Source organism: Anopheles coluzzii, chromosome 3 (assembly GCF_943734685.1).
Source record: "Anopheles coluzzii chromosome 3, AcolN3, whole genome shotgun sequence".
Classification (NCBI taxonomy): Eukaryota; Metazoa; Arthropoda; class Insecta; order Diptera; family Culicidae; genus Anopheles; species Anopheles coluzzii.
In genome coordinates this window covers 56966340-56991707 of record NC_064671.1, presented here as the reverse complement: position 1 = coordinate 56991707, position 25368 = coordinate 56966340, and the positions used below count along the sequence as shown (strand labels likewise).

The following is a 25368-nucleotide window of genomic DNA, read 5'->3' as shown; positions in this document are numbered from 1 at the left end:
TGCTGCAAATATTATGGGTACCACCGGGACCAAATTACTTGTAAATGCTTTTGCACTACTTGGTACTCTTTTAACCGATTGGAAGAAAGCTTACTTAAATCAACCTCCGGTACTGCCTGCATACTACAACCTATCAGAAAATGAGCCGGGGTTAATGCTTCCAAATCAGTTGGTTCGTCGGATAACGGTACCAACGGGCGAGAATTTAAACATTGCTCAACTTGAGCTAAAAGGGTAAGCATATGCTCCTGTGTAATGCTACTAGCTCCTATTGTTTTTAGAAGGTGCTTTTTGGCCGATTTTACTGCCGCTTCCCAAAGACCTCCGAAATGAGGTGCACGCGGAGGGATAAATTTCCACACCATCTCATTTTCGGCGCACCAATCAAAAATCCCTCTCCTATCAACCTCATCGATTTTTAGCATCTTGTAGATACGATGCAGTTCATGCGCTGCCCCCTTGAATGTTGTTGCATTGTCTGAATGCAATTCAGCAACCTTCCCTCTCCGCGCGACAAAACGACGTAATGCAGCCAAAAATGCAGTCGATGTGAGATCACTCACCAGTTCGATATGAACTGCCCTGGTCGCGAAGCAGACGAATATTGCGATATACGCCTTGGTGGGACTGCGATTGCGGATGGTGGACTTCAACAAGAACGGACCGCAATAATCCACCCCACACACCGCAAACGGCCTCGTTGGTGTTACCCGTGACTCAAATCCGCTACCGCCTGTTTCACCAACGTCGGCTTGTTTCTAAAGCAAGTGTGGCACTGGTGATACACACGCTTTACCATATTTCGGCCTCCAATTAACCAAAACTTCTGCCGCAGTATGGTTAACATTGCTTGTGGTCCGGCGTGCATTTCCTGCTGATGGACCCTTTCTGCCAATAGCACTGACAGACGATGTGATGCTGCAAGGACTGTCGGATGCTTCGTTGCCTCTGGGATGTTGGCATTACCTAGCCGGCCACCGACAAGTAACACACCCTGTGCGTCGATGTATGGGGACAACCACTTCAGCTTCGATCTCGTACTAATCTGTTTCCCTCGTTGTAGATCGACCAGCTCTTCCGCGAACGACTCCTGTTGTGCTAGCTGGCACAAACGCAGCTCGGCTTGCTGTAGCTCCTCTGCTGTAAGCGGTGGAACGGAGTGCAGCAACGTCTTGATGTCCGCTTTTACCTTAACGCGCTTGCACGATGATGCCTTGGTTGCCTTAAGCGTTGTGATGAACCGCAAGCAGAAAGCCACAACTCTCCTTAACTTGCCATACCTTGAGTATTTGGCGAACAGTATGTTGCTAAAATCACACATCGTAGATGTAGTGACAATGTGTGAGACTGCCAGTCGCTCTTCGATGTCAGCCTCGCCTTCCTTCATCGCTGGTTGATCATGGGGCCACTTCTCTTGTCCGTAGGACAGCCAACTCGGTCCATGCCACCAACGTGTACACTGCAGCAATTCTTCCGGACTCAGCCCGCGCGAGATGTCATCCGCCGGGTTATCAACTCCAGGAACATGGCGCCAGCTGGAGATACGCGTTTCTTCCTGTATTTGTGCCACCCTGTTGGCCACAAATGGTTTCCAGCGACGCGGTGATGAGTTCAGCCAGTGCATTACTGTCATCGAATCTGTCCAACAGATAGCCGTAGCTGACACCTTGAGTGCAGAAACCACCTTCTGAAACAGGTGTACTGCTAGCCGTGCTGCACACAACTCCAACCGGGCGATTGAGTTCGTGTTTGCTAACGCTACCACCTTGGACTTGACAGCTAGTAATCTGACCTGGATGCCTCTTGCGGATACTGCTCGTACATAGCAGCATGCTCCATATGCTCCTTGTGAAGCATCAGCGAATACATGTAGCTGCAGGTCTTCTGTGCCGGATTGTGAAACAAACCGAGGCACTCGTAATTCGCGTAGCGAGTACAATGTATTGTGCAGCTTTCTCCATTCCTCTTGCAGGTCCATTGGTTTGATCGCTAGATCGTCGCTCGGAACTCCTTCAAGCGCTTCGGAGACGTTAGATGCCCACTTCTTCAAGAGGAAACCTGCCGATTCAAGCATTTGCGAAATTTGCGTTCGCATTCCAACGGCCTCTACTACATCTTCTGCTCCAGTCAACAAATCATCCACATAAAAGTCATGTAGCACTGGGTCGACTGCCAAAGGGTATTGTTTGTGGTCGTGCGCAATTTGTTGTAGCGTTCGAGTAGCTAGAAATGGTGCTGTTGCGGTACCGTAGGTCACCGTTTGCAACTCATACGTGGAAATGGGATCGGAGGGACATTCACGGTAACGTATGCGCAATAGATTTCGATCGTTTTCACAATGACGAATCTGCCGGTACATTTTCTCTACGTCTGCCACTATTGCGACAGCGTGTTTTCGAAAGCGTAGGATGATTGTAAGCAGATCATCCTGCACTGTTGGACCAATCAGCAGAGTATCGTTTAGCGAGTAGCCAGATGTTGTTTTGCAGGATGCATCAAAAACAACACGCACCTTGGTTGTTGTACTGGTCTCTTTGACTACCGCGTGATGAGGAAAGTAGCAATGTGGTTTGTTGTCATCAACGGGTTCCGTGAGTTTGATCATGTGTCCCAACGACTCATACTCTCTCATAAATTTAATATATTCCCTTTCCATTTCAGGATTGGCCTTCAGTCGACGTTCTACACCCAGTAAACGATGATCTGCTATCTCTTTTGACAAACCCAGCGTTCTTTCAGGTTTGGGGCTTCGCGGCAAAGACACAATGTAGCGACCTTGTGCATTACGGCTCGTGGTAGCTACGTAATGTTTTTCGCACATGTCCTCCTCAATTGACAAGGCAGGACCTTCCATAATACTCTCAGCCTCCCAAAACCGCTGGAGCAAGCGTTCGATGGCACCTTCGTTGGCGGCCGTGTGACACAATCGTAGATTGGGGCCAGCAAGTTGGGAAGTATTCCCCGAGACCGCCCATCCAAACGCAGTTTCTATCAGCCATGGCCTTCCGTTACCCAATGACTGTTTTCTTCCAGTATGTATCTCCCAGAACGTGTTTCCACCAATTACAACATCGACCTTTCCCGGAACGTGGAAAGACGAGTCTGCCAACTGTACGTTTGGGATGTTCCATTTCGCAATGTTTAAGGGAATGGTTGGAATTTCCGCTGACGGAGTCTTGAGCACTAGAAATTCCATTGACGAATGGAAGTCTTCTCCTAGCAATCGAACGGTCGCTGTGATGGAACCCTTCACGTGCTGTTTGATTTGCCCTATACCCGATACAGCAATGCTTACTTTGGACAGCGGTGTCAACAGTCGATGGGCCATAGATTCGGAGATAAAGTTGCACATCGATCCGGAATCTAACAGTGCTCGTGCTGTATGTTTATTGCCATGATCATCTACCAGTTGTAGTTGGACTGTTTCCAGCAGAACCACTTCATCATCCGACTGCGCAACCATTGTGACAATTGGCGTTACGTGCAGCAAGGAGTGATGGCGTGCGTTGCACGTAGTGCATTTAAACGCGGAACGACAATCCCTCACATGATGACTGCGATTGAGGCAGTTCCAACACAGTCGCTCACGGGTGGCTACTTCACGGCGTTGCTGTACGTCCTTTCGCAAGAATGCAGGACAATTGCGCAGATTGTGAAGCTCTGCACAACCCAAAACACACTGTTGAGCTGAAACATTCGGCGAAGTTCTCCTTGCAGTTGCAGCATTGCCCACAATTCTCGGCCTATGGTCGGAGACCCTTCTGTTGCCGGCCACCATTCTCAAACTGCCTTCACCGCTATTGGAAAACTCGCGCGATGATTTTAATATTCGTACACGATCTTGCAAAAAGTCTACTAATTCCTTGTACTTATCTTTTTTATGTTGCGCTGAGTGGTTCTCCCATGCCAGAATGGTCGACGAATCCAGCTTCATCAGAAGCAGGTTGGCGAGCGGCGTGTCCCAGGTGTCCACCGGTTCGTCGAGCTTCTTCAGCCCGTTCACATGCCGCGTGAATTCATCAACGAGCAGCGCCAAATCGTCCACGTTGTCACAGCTCACTGCCGGCAGGTGATGAATTTTCCGATAGTACTCCCGGATCAGCGTACGTGGATTATCGTACCGCTTCAGCAAGGCAGCCCACGTCACCTCGTAATTGTCTGCTGTCAATGTGGTGTGCTCGAAAAGCAAACCAACCTCGCCCTTCAAGGAGGACAGCAGATACTGCAGCTTCATTATATTCGGTATCTCACTGGCACTGTCGATCATCGCCACAAATCGGTCGCGGAACGTTAACCACTTGGTGGAATCGCCATCGAACGTAGGCAATTCGATTTTTGGAAGCCGCAAATTTACTGCACCTGATCGTCCCGAACTAATGAGTGTCGAGCTCGCTAATAGCATCGACTCATTCGACATATTTTGCGCGGCCGTAGGAGGTGGTTGCTTTCGTAGAAGAAAGCCCTTAACGCGACGATACCGTGTATCCATATCACACCGCTCAGTTACACTCGCATCTGTGGCCTCCTCATCGAGTTCCATCACTTTCGCATTTGCATGTAGGAAGTCCTCATAATACCTTTCTAGTTGTTCCAAACACACTGGTATTTCACTGGCATTTTCCTCGACGTAGCCGATCGTAAACTGTTCTATACTTTTCACCAATTCGACCGCTTGATGCCTTTTCAGTTGCACCGATTTCAACTTCTTCTCCATTTTTATTTTAAAAATTAGCGCGAAAGTTCACTGACTTCGCACAGTTTGCACGAAAGTTGTACGCAACGACGATCACGATTGGCGCGAGCTTGATGCGCTAATGGTTGCTTCCAAGGATGGCGGTTTTCGCAATGGTTCCAACGGTCGGCGTCACCTTTCTCACGAACTAGAATATGCACGCACGAAATGTTTTTATCAACACGAAAAAAAACGAAACAAGAATCACAGCACACTAAAGTCAGATTTGCCCGTGATAGCGGGGCAACCCACGTTGTGATTTGCGCAACACAACGAATAGCAAACGAATAAGTCCACACTTTGGTTCACACCAACGGTCACGGAGTGCCGTTTTCCCAAAATTAAGGCCACGTAGTGTCCGTACACAAATTTTCACTGTACGTAGTGCTTCCTTTCACGATCCGGTTCGAAGGACCAAATGTAGAAAATTACACCGGGTGTGAAATTGGAGGAAAACTTGTGATATTTTAGGAATAAGAAAAATAACGTGTAGGCGGTTGAACTTTCACTTTGCTAATGTGTATTCACTTGTCCGTTTGAGTTCATTTGTACATGCTATAATTCATTACATAGTTCATTTCATCCTCATCTATTTCCCTGTTTATATTGTAGCCTTCAAGTGTTGTCTGTTTCTAATCCCGTTACCATAATCCCATAATTCATGCCATAATATAATTCAAATAAATATATAAATTGAAATTCAAACAGTACCTTAAGTTTAAGCAAAATAAATTATGAAAAATTGAAAAAAGTAATGCTTGTCATCCTTAGTCATCTGCAACACTATCACTTATATCACAAAGCACCAAATATTGGATAATATTTCACTTTTTACTCTTCTCATACGATTGGGTATGTTTTAATTTACAATAGTTGAAAGAAAAAAAAATGATTGAAAGAAAAAATTGTTGAAATAAAAATGATTGAAACAAAAACGGTTGAAAGAAAAATGGTTTAAAGAAAACATGGTTGAAAGAAAAATGGATTAAGAAAACTACCATGGAAAGCAACAGCTAGCACCAGTCTTCCGTTTGTCCTGTAAATTATGAAAAGGAAAATAAAATAACCTATTTCAATTAAAGCTAAATAGAAAATCTAAAATTTTAAAATTATTTTACTTCACCCACCTATTTCAGCCTACATTTCAAAACACACAACTGTCTTTCAGGTATTACCTTTGCGGAAGCGATAGAAAAATGATGTCAACCGTTCTGAACGAGTGAACTAAGACTGACTTCATGCACTTTATGTTTATTGTTCATTATTTATATATGATGGTTACTAGATTACAACCAACATACTGCTACAATTACTCCACCACCGAGTTCCCCTAAGTCCCCCACCGTCCATACAACTGTACACGGTGAGCGGATGGTGTAAGTTTTGTTCTTTCATCATCCTCGTTCGGATCCTGTTCGCAGACTTATGCTGGTTCGATACGTTCTTTTCATGCCTTTCGATAATTTGAAAATGTATGGGGAAACCGTACCCCTGGTATGGGTGTCGAAGAAGCCGTTAAACCGAGGTGATTCGCACAAAAACGCTTTTGCATGGAACGGCAAAGCAGTTCGGCAAACTATGAACGACATATTTCTGTCTTAGAAAGTTAAAAAAAATCGGCCAGATTTCGCAGGGACTGTCCGTATGTCATTTAAACTACAGAACAATCGATATCTTCCCTGATATCAGCCGAGCAGGACCAACGGCAGTTGATCGCACCAACGTTGCGAATCGATACAGGTGTTCGATAAGGCCGTTAGCTTCGGGATGGTACGCTGTAGTACGCATGTCCTTGATCTGTCGTGACTGTTGCTGAAACGCTTAACCGAGATATCCTACATTCAGAAAATGCTTTGGCGACTGTTTCTGCTAGTATTTCTGGTAGGGGAACTGCTTTCCGCCAACAACTAATCCGGTCGATCATCGTTACTTAGTACCGGTTTCCATTTAACGTCGGAAGTTGTCCAACCAAATCGATGTGAACGTGGCGGAAACGGCTTTTCGGAAGCCCGAATTCGTTTAGTACCGCAGGTGTGTGACGACGGATCTTTGATCGTTGACAATCGATCTGACAAAGCGGACGACATCTCGATGAACTGAGGGCCATACGAACCTTCGCGCAACCATTTGTCTCATTGGCTACTAGATTGAAACTAACTAAATATTTCTACGAGCAATCCACCACAACATCACTATTCAAGCCGTATTGATCGGACACCCAAATGATCGATGTTAAATTGGAAGCGAAATCGGAACTTTTGCCATAACAGAAAAAATGTATCATAAGCACCAAGACCAGTTCAACCAAAAGGACTGATAAATGGATTAAAAAAAAAACAACAACATTTAAATGTTCCCCATATATATAACTGAAATAGAATTTCAATATACACTATAAGAATATCGTAATCTTCAAATTGTATTCAAACGAGTATAGGATACAACATCCCCATGGAATGAATCGTTCTCCTTTCTAGCTCGCAGTAGACTCTTATTGGGGTGTTTGTTTTACTTTATTCTTCTTCATATTGTTCCCTATACAAAACCTTCCTGTTTTTAAATGATAATCTTTGCTAAATGTTGTTTGTACGATCATTTTAATAAAGTATGTATGAAAAAGAACGTGAATCTATTCTACTTTTGTTTTGCTTTAGTACTGTGAGCGTAATTGTGGTGGGTATTACATTGCTAGAAATTGTTCTAATTTATAATAACTATAACATCATTCACAATAGTTTAATGTATAACGAATGCTTTTTGTTATCTTAAAGCTAACAGGTTATGTCAATTAAATTTGTGCAAAGCGGTTGTAGCGCCGGATAAGAAAGGAAGGAGGTATTGTATTGTATTATTGTTTATTGTATTAAGTGATTGGCCAAACAAGCGGCCTTATCACTGAATTAAAACTAAAACTTAAATAACTAACGCAGTGTACAATGACAAGACGGATCAACAGAATCTAGTAGGTAGGTGCCAGTCAAATAAAATGTAACGCTGATTAAACTTACGGGCCATCGCAGTCATTGGGTCGTTCTCGCTGTATGCACGTCTTGTAAAGTCAGTTCTTATTAGTCTGTAGTTACGGAACACTCTAGGAGGGACATTTATGTTGACTCTAGCCAGTAGAAGGAGGTGTGGTACAGAGGACATCGAACGCTCTTCTTCTTCTATTTGGCGTACTCATCCTACGCGGACATGCCGACCTATACAGGCTTTCAAGGCATTACAGGGTTTTCAATGATATTATTGACGTGTTCAGCGAGTTGTTGATTCGTTCGGGCATATAATTGACACTTTCAGCGAGATATTGAATTGTTCGGAAGCAGGCGTTGACAAGTTCAGCAATTCTGTAGTGTTGTCATTTGTTTTGTTTACACACTGTGCCGCAGGGTTCAATTTTTCATTCTGAAAAGTCCTAAAAGTAGCTAATAATCATTCCCCAAGCTGTTTAATTCATGAATTAGTTAAAACAAACATATTTTTACGAAAACCGTTTTTTTACCTTCTGATGAGAATGATCCAAGCTGCAGTCCAAGGGGTACGAAAGTGACAGCTCTATAGTATCGCCGAACTTGTCAACGCCTGCTTCCGAACAATTCAATATCTCGCTGAAAGTGTCAATTATATGCCCGAACGAATCAACAACTCGCTGAACACGTCAATAATATCATTGAAAACCCTGTATTCCATACCGCGTAGCCTGATAGTCCTTAATACGGGCGAACGTTAGATAATAGTAATGGTGTCGTCTTTTCCAACACAGCATACCCGAGTGTGCTGAACAGATAATATCAAGATTATTTGATAATCAGTCACAGAGCTAACTACACGTGTAATGATAAGTACCACAAGATGTATCGCCTAAGACCGCTTGCTTGATAGTATTCTAAGCATTCGTATTTTAAGCCTAATATCTTTTACTACTACTTTTAAACTACTGCGCAACATGACTTGCTCAAACAGTCATGCGATGTAGACGGCAACAGCAGGCCGAGGACATCTCGGGAACGACTCCAAACATCTTTAGGACAAAGCGTTTTCGCAACATAACTACACTTAACTTAACTTAACCAAACTAAACTAAACTAATCTATGCTTAACTTAACTTAACTAAACTAAACTAAATTAAACTAAACTAAACTAAACTAAACTAAACTTGACCACGGCGATGGACGTGCATCTGTAAGTACCGCATAGCAAGAACGTTAAAACGGCGAACGATGCCTTGTGCTGCAATATGTTCGTTTTAACCCTTTCCTTAAAAGAGAATAAAATATCATTTAATTTAAAATAGTTACAGTCAAATGATGTAAAATCTTTCATCCTATCTGTTAAAAATCGTCCTGAAACATAAATACCTCATACCTACGAACCATAACGATACACACATAATCCGTTTCTTTCCATTTCTGTGATATTTTTATCAAACATCTGAAAACACTGTCATCATGTTAAAAGTTTAAGTACATTTGGTTGCAGCGTTAGTCCCAGTTTCGAACATAGTTTGTTTATATATTTAATGTATACATTGCAGCATACATTGTATAATACATACAAAATGATTGCCTTAACATTATCCTCAAGCAAGTGCATGCTGCATATCTTTGTGATTGTATTAGATTTAGATTATCGCTACCTGTAGCTTTTCTATTTTGCAGCTAATACACTGTATAATTATGCTATGCTATGCTATGAATGCTTTCCTGACACTCTAATTTGCGGATGAAACCCTTGCTACACTGATTATTGACGCACCCAATTCAGGTTCTATCGTCGTTCTCGTCGTCATCGTCATCGTCATCGTTATAATCTTACCTTGTTTCCGATGCAATGATGCAGTTTCTGAGCTTTTTCTCTTTGCTATAGCATCTATTTGTCCTGGACATTTAACAGCTCGGAAGGCTGCTGTACAGCATCTGTTGTCGACAATGTTGCAGCATCCGCTTGACAATTGCTTTCGTGCTCCATCGCAACTGCACACACATCGTCCGCACTCCATACATCCGATTTAGCAATCCAATCTTCAATGGTCCAGAGGAAAGCCTGTAATTATATCCGATCACGTATTAGTATAACAAACACATTTTAAAATCACATATAAAACACTTAGGGGAAGGTAGGTAAAGACGGACACGTTAAGGGAAATGGTAAAAATCTAGGGATATATAAGTGCAACGACCATGAAAATGTGCATACATTATCTTACACTCATGTTTTATCAGAATATGTGTTAAAACTTTTAAGTTTCCATCGATTTTTGCGTTTTTTTCATGAATGAAAAACATGTTTTTTTTCGTGCAGTTTTGAAATGTTCGAGTAAGACGGACACCTGATATGGGAAAGATGGACACCATGAAGGGTAAGATGGACACCTGTAGAAAAGGATAGAAAGTGAAGAGTTTTACAATATTTAAACAAATTCTATCGCTTTCCACGTCCTGGTACGTTTATAAACCAATTCTTGGTCTATTGCAACGGCGATTCATTCAGCCATGAATTTAGGAATTGTAAACACCGTTCTTAGCCGGTCTCGTAGTACAGTCGTTAACTCGTACGACTTAACAACATGCCCGTCATGGGTTCAATCCCCAAATAGACCGTGCCGCCATACGTAGGACTGACTATCCTGCTATGGGGGGAAATCATTTAGTCACTGAAAGCCAAGCCCACAAGTGGTACAGGCAGGCCTTGACCGACAACGGTTGTTGAGCCAACGAAGAAGAAGAAGAAGAAACACCGTTTCTAATCTATCGTAGAATGCAGCATCTATTATTATTGCAAATAAGCATTATTGACATATCGCGCATATACAGCTGACGTTGCTCCAGCTTACCGAACAACAGTCTAGAACTTCCTTTTAGGAAATTACTCCGCAAAAAGTCCACGACCCCAGTATTCATGAGGGACTTGTTAACAGTTTAATCCATTTTCCACCATGTCAAAATTCAACATTTGATGTTTGTAATCCAATAGAATTTCTCATCTATTCCTGAACAATGTCGTGTAAATGCCTCATCTTTTTATTGCTTAAAGTTGTCCAAGTCGTGAGAAGATATTGGATTTCGTGAAGCGCCTCATCAGCGTCGAGCGAGTAATATCATAACGAATGGCTACTATTTTGACCGGTGTTTCATTTCTCGCTTATTCCAATACTTTCTCTAGTTACTGATTGATTTATAGCATCGGAATACACTTATTTTAGGTATTTGAAGAAATATATTCACCACCAATTCACCAATTCAGTAAAAAAAATTAATAAATTCGGTGTCCATCTTTCCCTACAACAACCACCAGAAAACAATATTTTGTATTGCTTTTATCCTCGTTCTTTTGCCAGTTTTTTCCCTAATGATCACGACAACCCATGCATGAAATAAAACTTCCGGAAATATAAACAATACAAGTTGTAGAGCTTAAGATCGGCAGTAGTCAAATTAGATCCACAAGGGTGCACATGATTGAAAATTTATTTTGTTCGTGGATTTAACCAATTTTACAAATATTATGCCAAAAATGTTCTCAAATGTGTTGTTTTACCTTCAGTTTGGATTCTAAATTGTTGAATTACTCGAAAATTACCTTTTTCATGCATTTATGAGAAGTGTCCATCTTACCCGCAGTGTCCGTCTTTACCTACCTTCCCCTACTAAAAGCATATCTGGTTGACTGGTCGCCTTTGCCTTTGCTCCTCTTTTGCCTTTGCATGCCTTTGCTCCGCACCACTCCGCCGAAATGCGTCAACATCTAAAACGAACACAAAGTTGTCTTTTCGAACATGTGTGTCTACTTACCATCGTTAATGAAAATATCAGACGCAAACTCAACTTAAATTACACACAATTTGCTTTTTTATTGCACGCACTGGAACGAAATCTCAACACAAAATGTAAATATATCATCAGCTGTTTGCTTTGATTTTGACATTCGAAAAAAATGTAACTTGGGTCGTTCGGTAATGGCTGCGACCGTAGCGCCGCCCGGTGTACGCTAGCGAAAGCAAAAGGTAACGCTTCTCCAATGTAACGTAGTGGGCTGAGCCTTACTTTTACCCTTTTTCAATAAATATCCCAGGTGACAACTGTTCTACATTTTTAGCTTAAACTCCTTGCGAACAGCTCGATTGAACCCATTGCCTCATATGAACGCTTGAAAACATGGGTGTGTGAGTGAACAACGATGTGTTGAAGCGTTGAAGTTTATGTCAGAACTTCGGTAGAAGCCGGACAAACAAGAAGCTTGCAGTTTCGTCCTCGGTGTTCAACAGCCAAAACACTGAGTAAAAAGAAATAAACGATCTATCCAGGAGCATCAGAATAGCTGAGAAACGCAGGGAAAATAACAAAACAACGTGAAAGAGTGTTTTATAATAAACTTGTTGTTTAATATGGATTGAACAGTACGCATGTTTTGTTTTGGGCCGGTAGCTTGTGCACAACGTGATGACATTTCTCAAAATGGCACCAGAAAAAACGCTTCACACTGACGTTTCAACTGTTATAATAAGCTTAAACTCTGCAATATCGCTTGCTCTTTAAGCCAATTTTAAGCCTGCTCTTTAAGCTTCCAGCAACTCGAAAAACGCTAACAATCTGCTCGAAAATGTCACTTGGGATTCCTCTGGCCAAACATCTTTCGAAAATATAGCAAAAAGAAGGAAAAACTAAATTCTAATGTGAGAATGTTAATACGAAAATTCGCAGTTTGCGCTGGTGATGCCGGCGGAATAAAAATCGGCGTCGCGCTGAACGTGTTAATCATTCCCCAATACCCTATGCCACCAGGTTTTTTTTTGTAAAAAAAAAGAGTAATATACTTACATCTTTCGATACCACAGAATGATTCTGTTTGTCTCACAAACTGAAAAACTGGAAAAAATCGTTTTAAAATTCTTAAACTTGCACAATTTTTGTCGCTCTCCAAATCACTCCCCTGGCCAAGAACGCTGTCGATTTGGTTTTGATGTGTGTATCGAAGAAGCACGCCAATTTCACGTACGTGTATTGATTTTCCATATCGCACACACAGCCCCCATCCTGTGTGTATGTGGATCGCTACCATTTCAATACAAGCTTAACTAGGAAGTCCCGACAAGCAAAAGCACAATGCGCAGCATCAAAGTCGTGCAGCACAGAATGCATACTATCTAGTGCGATGAAGGCGACAAATATCCCACCGGTCACCAGCACTCAGAGATCCGCTGAGAGTGAAGCTGACTTTGAAGCTGAGTTGGCGAAATGTCTCAGCACCCGAAATAACTCGAAGCCGAAGCAAAACCGATCGAGGGGGGGGGGGGGTTGTTCGTGATTTTCTCGCAGTAGATTTTTTCTCTCCCTAGGGAACAACCAACACACTCTCTCGTTCCGCAAACGTTGTATAGAGAGCCCGCTCTATCAGGTTGGCAGAACGAGAAAGCGTGCTGGTTTTGTCCCCTAGGTATTCTCTCAATCTGTTTTAACACGTTGTCTGCCACGTCAGCCACTATGTGGCTGACGGGTTTTTTCCGATCGGGCCACGTCAGCCACATAGTGGCTGACACATTACACATTGTAAAAGACGTGTTACAAGAGATAAATTTGTACGTATTTGATCGGTTCTTTCACAATGCTTTTCTTTTACGGTTATTATTTCTCAAAAAAATGATTCAAATATCAAAATTAGTTTCTATTATGTTTTCATAAATAAATGAGAATGAGAATGAAAAATAATTAAAAGATCTTGGAGTTCATTTATTCATCCTTTACTTTTGATGCACAATCTTAAAACACTCATCACAAAGATGAGGTTGATCGGGACAGCTTGGACAATACGTAATCGATCTTTTCACAGTTTCACGTGCCTTTCATCGGCCCATGCTTTGCCTGTCATTGTTGTAGCATCGTTTGCATGCGCGTACCAAAGCGTTGCAAAGCGTTGGAGTCGGAATGTCACCGACTATTGCGAGAGGTAAAGAAAGGGAAGGGAAGGGAGGTTAGGGGGGGGGGGGTTCCAAAATGAAATTCCATGGAATTAGCCCAACAAACGACATTATGGAGCGACTGAGACAACAAAGAGAATTGGTGAATTTGATTTAAAAGAGAAAAAATGCCAAAGCAAATGCATTCGTTTCAAAGAGTGATTCCGTGGCCTGACGGGGCAGTTCAGTGGGCATGTATGGTGGCAGACAACGTTTTAAGAGAGCAGATCACAAAAAAATCTCTCAATAAGAGTATAATGCGATGATCGTACAACTGTACTTCGAGTACCGTCGCGGTAGGTCAGTGTTTCGCTGACATGAGCCGAGGTGGAATAAAACTTCGTTCGAGCGGACTTTTCGACACTTGATCGTCCAGGCGATCATAGAAACCTTTAGGAGGTTTCCCTTACTGGAAACGTTGGAGTTTAGAAGCCTTACCTTGGGAAGGGTGACATAACTTAACTCTTGAAATAAGTTGGAAGGCGAAGATTTTAGGCAGCGTAATGTCCTATCTTGACAGTCCGAACGAATCTGACTTGCCACGGTTGGAATTGGTTTTAATTATACTCAAATGAAGTTAAGGGTTTCGCACATTTGGTTCCGGGTTTTATGTTGGAAAGTTATTGTTTTCACTCAGCTAGTTACGTTTGTCTTTTGTTGACAAGAACGATGGTTCTTGTCACTAAGTTCCTGTTTTGGGTTTAACGCATATACTGTTTCTGCTTTGGGTTACATACTGTTCCTGCTTATGTTGTGCGTTTCGGTTGTTTTTGATAAGTGTGTCACATCTGTTATTTGTTTGAATGGACGGCCTGAACTTTTCCGGTTGCGGTGCTATGGTATGATCTGATTTACTGAATGTGTTATAATCAATGTGCTACAATGGTGTGGTTTGGCTTTCCAAAGTGTGTTACAATGTGTCTATAGCTGATAGTGTGTATTATAATAAGTTGTGTATAGTAGATATGCTACTGTTTAGGATTTAAATGCGCCAAAATGTAGGCATTTGTTGTATACGCGAAGTAAGCCGTAAAACCAATAGCAGCGCCATCTCGAGGCAATAACACAACTATTCTACACTTCGCAGTAGCGCCATCTACATAGTTAATTATGCAAACCATGGGGTCAAAGGGTGGTGTATTGGCTAATAACTAGGAAACATTTGTATGTTAACGGAAATAGGGGAAATTAAGCCAGCGTACAAACCCCAAAAGTAAACATCGCTAACGGAACACAGCATCAGCACAATATTCAGTTTTAACTCATGGGTTTCATGCTGCTCTGAGTGAACATTTTGTGTTTGAATAATGGTAAGATCATTATCGCCATTGACATTAGCTTTAGGGTTTGATGCGTCGTTACCCATTTTATAAATATGTGCTGTATTGGTAAATCTATCGCATGGGAGTTCATATGTTTTTACACATTGGGATAGGTTTTCACAACAGTGTGTACGGGGAATGTTTGTTCATCAATTCATTTTGCACTACACTGCACTAAATGTTTTTATTTTTCTTTCTGTACTGCACTTTTTTCTGGCAGTTCATACACCGTTATTGTTTACATGTAGGTCACTTGTTCAATCTTCACTGATTAAATTTCCGTAAAAAAATGCACATTTCACACTTTTGTTCATGCGTCTACGCGACACTGCTCACATGACTTTCGGCGAGTTAACTTGCGCTTTACGTTACCGTTATACGTATCATATTTTTCTTGTTTTTACTTTAACTTCTGCCCGTCGATTGCAGATTATGGTCACGGTCGCCATGTAATGGGTTAGGCGATAGCTACGGTCGCCATATGATGAGCGTACAGCTGTACCTCAAGTACCGTCGCGGTAGGTCAGTTTTTACTGACATGAGCCGAGGTGGAATAACACTTTTGTTCGAAGCGGACTTTTCAACACTTGATCGTCCAGGCGATCATAGAAACCTTTAGGAGGTTTCCCTTACTGGAAACGTTGGAGTTTAGAAGCCTTACCTTGGGTAGGGGGACATAACTAAACTCTTGAAATAAGTTGGAAGGCGAAGTATTAGGAAGCGTAACGTCCTATCTTGGCAGTCCGAACGAATCTGACTTGCCAGGGCCGGAATTGGTTTTATTTATACTCAACGGGTTTCGTACATTTGGTTTTGGAATGTGTTTTTGTCCTAATTAAAGGTTATTGATATGAAGTACAATTAATACATTTTATTGGTGTGAGGTGTCTGTCAATTTGTCCCTATGCTGCGCTTTTAGTGTTTTTACAAAGGTTCTGGAAAGTTTCAACTGTTCTAGCCAAAGAACGAGTGCGTTCGTCGATCTTTGCCTACACTGCGCTTTTTAGCAATAAGTTGCTATGCGTTCTCTGTTTGTCCACTTTGCCGCAGTAACGCTTGAATTGCTTATGCTGCGCGTTTCGGTTGTTTTCAATAAATGTTTCTCAATTGTTTTTTCTATGAACGGTATGGTCTGGGTATGTTGCTATGGTGTGGATTGATTTGCTGATGTGTTATAATGAATGTGTTGCAATGGTGTGATTTGGCTTTCCAAAGTGTGTTACAATGTGTCTATAGCTGATAGTGTGTATTATATTCATATTCATATTCATATTCATATTCAAATTTATTTGTCTACCTTTTGGTTACACAAATACTTAAATAATACTTATTACCTAATCTCCTAACCTAACAAAAATTAACACAAATTATCAAAAATTTGAGTAAATTTTTTTTTAGAAAATTAGAATCTAAAATTTAAAAATTAAAAATTAAGGCAGCACGGGATTATGGAGGGTTCTGATGCGGGATCGGAAAGAGGATAAGGGAAGGTTGAAATCAAACATAGAGAATACACAGTTAAATCGACGAATTGCACGAAGAAGGGGGTCATTACGGCCCACTGCAGTTCGGCGGGAAGGGATCACTAGGGGAGGGCGGTTTCGAAGAACACGGTTAGGGGCGTAGAAAGGGATAGAAGAAAGAAGGGAAGGAGAATCAATATTACCAAGGAGTAATGCGGCAATAAAGGTGGACTGGGCATGGGAACGGCGGTTTTCCAATAGTTCCAGGCCAAGCTGCCGACACCTGTCCTCGTAAGGAGGTATGGGGGAGGACAATCTACCCAGGATTTTACATATAGCAAACCTGGTGAACGATCGCTGCACCCGCTCGATACGTTCCACATGGGTTCGAGCTGTAGGGGACCAGACTATTGAGCAGTACTCCAAAATCGATCTGACCAGAGAGCAGAACAGAGTCTTCAGGCACATTGGGTCGGAGAAATCGCACGCAATTTTCTTTAGGAGACCCAATGTTTTCCGCGCCTGATTGACAACTGAGTCAATGTGGTGGCTGAAGGTGAGGCCTCTGTCAAGCAAGACACCGAGGTCTTTTACGACACAAACACGATTGACTTGTACAGAATTTAGGACGTACGAGTAAGTGATTGGAGACTGCGAACGACTAAACGAAATGACGTTACACTTATCAGGACATAATGTGAGGGAATTACTAGAACACCAAGACGAAAAACGATCAAGAATATTTTGTAGGGAAATGCAATCTCTAGGAGACGAAACTGGGAGAAAGATTTTGAGGTCGTCTGCGTAGCAGAGGAAACACTCAGGAGGGAGGGTGGTACGGACATCATTAATAAAAATTATGAACAGCAAAGGACTTAGAACACTACCTTGCGGTACGCCTGCACTACATGAAAAGGGAGTCGAAAACATATCATTAAATTTAACACTATAGGAACGATCACATAGAAAAGAACGTAACCAAGATACAAAAAGATTATTGACGTCAAGTTGTGAAATTTTATTTAGAAGTAAGGAATGAGGAATACGATCAAATGCAGATTTGAAGTCAGTATAAATAGTATCAACTTGTTTAACTGACTCTAACTGGGATGATACGAAAGAGGTGAAGGACATAAGGTTAGTTGTTGTAGAACGGTTAGGAAAAAAGCCATGTTGCTGAGGGATAATAGTAGAAGAGGTGAGTTTAAACACATAGGTATGGATAATATGCTCAAATACCTTGGTTATTGCGCATTGTATTGAGATGCCACGGTAATTGGAAATGACAGACGGGTTACCTTTTTTGTGAATGGGAACTAGCCATGCCCGCTTCCACAATAAAGGGAATGAAGACGAGGACAAAGATAGGTTAAACAATTTTACCAATAGAGGGACGAACAGAAAAGGTGACTTTTTTAAAACCGAGGCTGGTATTCCATCCGGTCCAGGGGAGAAGGATGGCTTAAGTTTTTTAAGAGCTTCAGAGACTGTATTAACATTGACAATACCCTCAGCCCATGCGACGGAGTTTAAACCAGGCAATATGCCCTCAGACTCCGTCAAAGGTTCACTCTCCGGTCTAGACAGACCATTGGCGAAATGCTCAGCGAATAGGGAACAGGTGTCAGCAGCATTGTCCGTAGTGACCGAACCGAGCGACATGGAAGTAGGAAGGGAAGAGGGATTACGACGCTTCTTGGCATAAGACCAAAAAAGTTTAGGATTACGGTATAACATGCATTGAAGCCTTCCAAGGTACAACCTATAACTGGCCCGATTATAAATACTAAAAGCAGAAGCGGCATATTTGAAAACTCTACGATTATACTCAGAAGGAGTTGAGCCGAGTTTTTTGAGGGCGCGTGTTCTATCCGCCTTTAATGACCGCAATGTAGCATCATACCAAGGAAGGCGAGAGGAGGGTTTAGAACGAGGACAACATAAAGGGAGAGCTGCCTTAACAATATTACTAAATTGCTCCACCGCTACGTCCACAGTGGAGGGAGAATCGGTTCTAATTTCTAAAAAATTCCAATCAGAGTTGGTTATGATTTCCCTAAATTTTTCTAAGTTCATTTTCCGAAAATTCAACTCAGATTTTTTATCTCTAACATTATTACCATTATGCGGTAAAGGAACATTTACTACGAATTCCAGAGGTGGGTGATAATGATCTAATTTAACAATAGGGTCAATACTACAAGAAACTGATGAACATGAATATGTCACTAACTCATTAACAAAAACTAAATCTAGTTGCCTCCGAAAAATATTTACGACCCCTGAAAGTTGACGCAGATTGAATTCAGCTAATCCGTCTATAAAGTAGGATGAGGCAGGGTTAACGGCAAGCGGTGCGAAATAATCTTCATTTTGAGACCACGATAGTCCAGGTTGATTGAAATCACCGCATAAGACAAACAAATCCCTATCTTTCATGCGAGATTGTATTAATGTAATTGTATTGAAGAATGAGTCTAACGTGTCAGTATTCGAGCTGAGGTTTGGAGGTAAATACACACCACCAACAAAGAGTGAATGACCGTTCAGTTTAATTTGAATCCATAAAAGTTCTAACGAGCATTGGGATACTTCAATGTGCAGCGACAAGAGCTTAGCGGAACAGGCAATGAGTACACCACCGCCGCGAGAGCAGGTACTGTTAGCGCTTGAACGATCACAACGATAGACGGTATACTTTCGGTCACAGAAGAGGGATGAAGGAATCGAATCGTCCAGCCATGTCTCAGTTAATATTATGACATCATAGCTCGCAACTTCGAGAGAGATGCGAAGATCCGAAAGTTTGGGTTTGAGACCGCGAGTGTTTTGATAGTAAAATTTTAACGGAGATTTAGAGTGCGAGTGTGTAAGTAGTGTTGCTATTGCTGCTGTGATGATCGAGGAGGTGACGTCGAGACTGCAGTGTTGTTGGTGGAGGCCGTAATGTTGTTGTTTGTTTCCATATGAATAGATACATCAGTGTTTGTGGTGACAGGTACGTTTGTATTTGTTGGTGCTGTAGAGGTAGTGGTCATGAGATTTGCCGACAATGTAGAAATAGGAGCATTCCTACGATCCGTGAACTTTTTGAAGACAGTTCCGATCGGCCACGATGAGCATAATAATGCTTTCTCCTTATAATCCGGCGACAAACCGACTTTAAACGAAGAGAAAGTCAGAGTGCGGACATCGCGGTTAAGTGGCACCAGCTTAAAAACGGTGACATCCTCGATGCCGATTTGCTCCTTGACGAAAGTCTCCACTTCTAAGATTGTGGCTGTCGGGCGGCAGCGCGACAGGTACAACCAGAATTTAGGCGTTTCTGGTGGTAGGAGCAATGTGGCATGAGCTGAAGTGGCGATAGGTGCGGTGCCATTTAGAAGCGGGGAGGTGGCGACAACGGACGGCGGAGAACGGTCCATTAAACGACGTTTTGCCGGGTTGCTAAGTTCGGTGGCTGGTGTTGACGAAAGAACTGGTGCTTTGGATGTCGATGTCTTGCGTTGAATGGTGAATGTAGAAGTGTGTGAAGCAGGACGAGTATCTGTGTGTTGATCGAGTGAGGATAGCATCGTGCGTTTTAGCGATTCCGCGGCAGCATCCATACGTGTTTGGAACTCAGCTGACAGCTGAGATTTGAGATCGGTGAGTGCCGCCGTTAGCTCAGCAATCATCACTGAGTGTCCGTTGCGGCGATTCTCCGAACAATTGTGGCAAAGCCACAGAATTTGAGAATCTTCTTTGATGAGATCCTTGACTGCGGCACTACTTACACCAAGACACGAACGATGAGCCCATCGCTTGCAGAAGCCGTCGCAAGTGTAAGTAAGTTCCTCGGATGACGAAGCACGGGCGCAGGTCAAACAGTGATCAGCCATGACGGTTCAATAGCCTCACCGCGCCAAGGAGTATACACTTTATATAACTTATACAGGCTTCGAGCACTTGAGTATATGAACAGTTTATTGAGGTTTGCACAACTGATAATCAGAACACAGTGCAATGATAGAACCAGATCGGGATTTGCGAAAATAAGTGCACCGAAATTTGCGAAAATTCGCAACAAGTTTGAATGCGAAATATTTCACAGGCTGTGAAATATGTTTGCAGCTTGAGATAGAGAAGTTTTCGATCGCTTTGCGCAGCTGGAATATATCAATCCAAAAATTTCAGCGCTGAAAATTTCGAAATATTTCATTTATAAGGTTACAACAATTTTGAATGCGAAATATTTCACAGCTATGGGCTGTGAAATATGTTAGCAGTTTGAGTTTGAGAAGTTTTCGATCGCTTTGCGCAGCGGGATGTTTGTAGTTTGAGTTTGAGAAGTTTTCGATCGCTTTGCGCAGCGGGTAGTGTAATTTGGCTTTCCGAAGTGTGTTACAATATGTCTATAGCATATAGTGTGGTTTATAATAAGTTCTGTATTGTAGATTTGCTACAGCAGCATCTAATGTTATTTAAATCTTCACTGACGTAGCACGAACACAGTGAGCATTGTGACGCCATTGATATGATGAACGGTTTGTTGTTTGTGGGGTTTGGTGTGTAGGTGTAGCCGAGAAAGTAAATTCACATTGGCAATTGGCAGGCAATTAAGTGCGCAACATGTGCAATATTGTGTACCACGGCAAACTGGATGGTTGCTAGTAAGTACAATGCTACTTTATTGCCAAAAAAAAAAACTATGTAAATAATTCGACGATAACTGGGTGGTAAAAATGGTCTTCTTTTTGCTTTGACGACCTACTTTATAAATAATATAACAACTACTATAAATATTCTACCGAATCGTATTGCAGCACTGGCCGCACCAAATTGCAGTATAGCGTCTTGATGCCGATCGGGTTTGCTATGTCGCCTGCTATTTGCTTTAGTAAGCCGTTCAATTGGTTGCCCTTGGTGACAACATGGTCTAGCTGGTCCGTGTAGGCCGCGTCGATCTGCAAGCCGACATCGATGGTCCTATGGCAGAGGCTAACGAACTTAACCAGATTAGCGGTGGTTAAACGTTGATAAATACACGAAAGCAGTGAATCACGAAAAACTTGAGACCAGGATAGGTGCGATAGTGTTACCACAACGCTTAAGCGAAGAAGCTCTGATCCCGTCTGGAACAAACGAAGGTTTCAGTCTGTCAAGCGCTTTCGAGACTGAAGATTCATCGATGATCGGCAAATTGGGAGTCATAGCATGGTACAGTGCGTCGGTTATCTCGGACCGAGTATCTGCGTACAGACGGCGTTCAAGGGCCTGGCCACGCCCGAATGCAGAGCCGTTTGCCTACGATTCTATCTTCACCATTAACATGAGAGGGACAGGGCAAAGACAAGGCAAAAGAGACACAGAAAGATTTCCTCACGGCTATACAGGTCCTTTTGATGCGTTGTCTATGCGTCTCGCTCGGTATCACAGCGGCAGATGGCAGGTAAGCAGTACAAATGCTGCTACCTGATACGTACACATGTTTAACGAACACAACTATTCGGGATGGCTCGATAAAGTCGGGTGGACGCCTAGCCCCACCGCTAGCCCGCAAACTGTTTGCATTGAACATCGATCGCATCGCATCGCGCAATATAGTGCTAGGACTAGTTATCCATATGACTCGCGAGATTAACGATATACCTTGTACCAAGGCGCTCAATTGCTCATTCATCCGATCGTTGATGGAATATGCAAATTTCGTATAGTGGCCAACTGCAGCGCGTCCGTTAGCTCGATTGGAATCAATCCAGCGCAAAATTACGCGATTTGCACTTCGCTCATGGAACCAAAGGCTCGATTACCGGACTAGGTGTTTGCTAATCGGGTAACCTACCCTAAGTGAGCGAATACGAAAAGCCAGGTTGTCGTTCATCACGGGACTTCTCGACGGCCGTATTGACTCTCCGTCACTACAGGCTGCCATCAACCTGTACGTTCCTGCCAGGCCGCTCCGGACTCGGGCAATGTTGGCCCTCGACGACCGTAGAACGCAATTTGGCTCCTCTGACCCGTTCCTTGTCATGTGCCGTGCTTTCAACGCCGTCAGCGACGCTTTTGAGCCGAGGATTTCGCCAACTGAGTTTAATGATCGTGTTTCTGTGTTAAATTTGGTTCCATAGTGCGCATTTTTATGTTCTATGTTATTGTAATCCATTGTAAAACACTCATTGTAAAACTTTGTTAGATTGGTTCGAGAGAGCATTACCCTTCTAGCAAAGAAAATGTAAAAGTGTGAAAGTTTCAGGCGAGGGGCATGTAGAAGCAGGGGGAGACGGTTTGAAATACGCGGAATTGCTCGGAGGCGAGAGCATGTTTTGTTTCTTACACAGTTCTTGCACTCACACAATTACACATGTGTGAATGTGTGCGTTCATTTTCAGCCAACGCGCTCAGTTTGGTTTTCTCGCAGCGGCTTGTTGGTGTCGGTGTCTCGCTCGCACTAGTGCAGCGAGTGTTCCTCGTGCGTTCCCTTTCTTGCTACCACACAAAATCGTCAGTACATTCCAAGCCTTCGCAGTGTGAGGCTGCGCGCGTTTTAGCCTAAATCCCGGGCACTCGATGTAATTTGAAGTGAAGTGAAATATTGAAGTATTATTTATTTAAATTCACATTATTACGGCCTCGGCCGTATTTTCAATTGATGAAGTGTTGTGCGCATTGAAATATAGCTGCGATAAGCTGTCATAATTCAACATGAATATGTAAATTATGCAGCTTTATTTCAATGAATTTTTTAGCATTCAACATAAACTACATACGGTCTGTTCCCGAGTTACGCGGTTTCTGCGTTCCCGACGAATAGGCGTAACTCGAATATCCGCGTAAGTCGAATTTCACGTTTTTGACTAAAATACTTTTGATTACTCGGAGTTTTTGATTTAATCAAGTAGTTTTATATACTTTGTCACTTATGGTGACGACGCGATCGTTTAAGGATCGACAAGGAGCGTCCGTATTTTAGCTAGCGGCCGCTAGAGGTCTCGGACTGGACGATAAACGTTCGGACTGAACGAAAGGGATCGACCGAGCGTTTGACGGACAGCCGGTGACCGCATGGACTGCGAAATAGGGCTTTCTTTTTGATCCCGGACCTGCGTGGAAGCGGACGAATTTTTAGTTTTTATTTTTTCACTCTCTCGGCTACTAAAATTTTGTGCTGTTAAAGGCAAAATAAAATAATCCTGAATTACTTAAAAAAGCCGTTTTTTGGTAAATTATTTATCTGCAGGCCGGGCGTTGTGCTAACGCGCAACACACTTTATCATTTATTTGATATGATTCGTGCAGAAAATTCTAATATTTCTGGCTTTTAAGCGGTTTCAATTTGTTAGCAAACATGCAATGCATACCGAACTTGATGCAAATTTTACTGATTTGACATGTGATCTGTCAAATTTAGAAATCCGCGTATCTCCGAATCCGCGTAAGTCGAGAATCGTGTAACTCGGGAACAGACTGTACATGCAGTAAGGCGGGTACTTAAAGTGACGTTTTTTTATTATTTACAATAAAAAATATGTGTGGTTTTGTGGCAAGATTGTGGTTAGCGATGTGTGGAACTGTGCCTTAAGTTTCAATAAAGTGTTAAAATATTTAACGAGTTTGATGTGTCTCAGTTTTTTTCGATGCATGCGATTTTATTACGCTGCAAACCAAAGTGAACGAAAGCGCACAGCGCACAACGCGCAGCGCAAACCAAAAAGAACGCCCCGCTGCGCAAAGCGATCGAAAACTTCTCTATTTCAAACTGCAAACATATTTCACAGCCCGTGGCTGAAGTGTGTCCGTGGCTGTGAAATATTTCGCATTCAAACTTGTTGCAAATTTATAAATGAAATATTTCGAATGTTTCAGCGTTGAAATTTTTGGATTGAAATATTTCTTCGATCGGAATCCAAGCGTTTTCCCTGACATTTCTGCTCGCTTTTTCGATCGCTTTTGGCGGAAAGCGATCGAAAATCCGAGCTACAAAACTGCTCGATTTTGTCGTGCCCCGCTGCGCAAAGCGATTGAAAACTTCTCAAACTCAAACTGCAAACATATTTCACAGCGCATGGCTGTGAAATATTTCGCATTCAAAATTGTTGCAAATTTATAAATGAAATTTTTCAAAATTTTCAACGCTGAAATTTTTGGATTGAAATATTTCTTCGATCGGAATCCAAGCGTTTTCCCTGACATCCCGCTGCGCAAAGCGATCGAAAACTTCTCAAACTCAAACTGCAAACATATTTCACAGCGCATGGCTGTGAAATATTTCGCATTCAAAATTGTTGCAAATTTATAAATGAAATATTTAGAAATTTTCACCGTTGAAATTTTTGGATTGATATATTTCTTCGATCGGAATCCAAGCGTTTTCCCTGACATTTCTGCTCGCTTTTTCGATCGCTTTTGGTGGAAAGCGATCGAAAATCCGAGCTACAAAACTGCTCGATTTTGTCGTGCGGGATTTCTGCTCGCTTTTTCGATCGCTTTTGGCGGAAAGCGATCGAAAATCCGAGCTACAAAACTGCTCGATTTTGTCGTGCGGGGCGGGGAGAGAGGGTGTTCAGCGCAACGCGTAAAGTGCGGCAACAGCGCAGCGCAAACCGCGAGAAACGCGAGAGATGGGGTAACAGCTGATCCGCGCATCCAGCGCAACGCAAGAGGAAAGAAATGGGAGGGAAGGGGTTTCAGCTGATCAGCTGTTTTGTATCGAGAGAGCGCCCCGTGAAATTTGAAGGCAAGCGAGGGAGCGCTATGCGCGCGCTTGCTCTCTATTCGGAAAAAAATCACTGCCGCTCGACTATGGCGGGCAATACAAATTCCACCGAACCTCTTCTCCCTGTTTCTACATGCTCCTCGCCTGTAAATTTCTCTCTCTTTGCCTGTAGGGTACTGTCCATCGATATACAAAGAAACATA

At 42.5% G+C, this 25368-nt stretch overlaps 1 protein-coding gene across 1 annotated transcript; it reads right to left on the bottom strand.

Moving 5' to 3' along the window:
- Positions 1 to 706: 706 nt before the first annotated feature.
- LOC120956151 (uncharacterized) lies at positions 707 to 4714 on the bottom strand. Its single transcript, XM_040377525.2, has one exon. The coding sequence runs from the start codon at positions 4712 to 4714 to the stop codon at positions 707 to 709; it is 4008 nt and encodes a 1335-aa protein (XP_040233459.2).
- Positions 4715 to 25368: the final 20654 nt, after the last annotated feature.

Coding starts and splice junctions, on each gene's coding strand:
- LOC120956151 (XM_040377525.2), bottom strand. CDS start 4,714: ATGGAGAAGAAGTTGAAATCGGTGCAACTGAAAAGGCATCAAGCGGTC.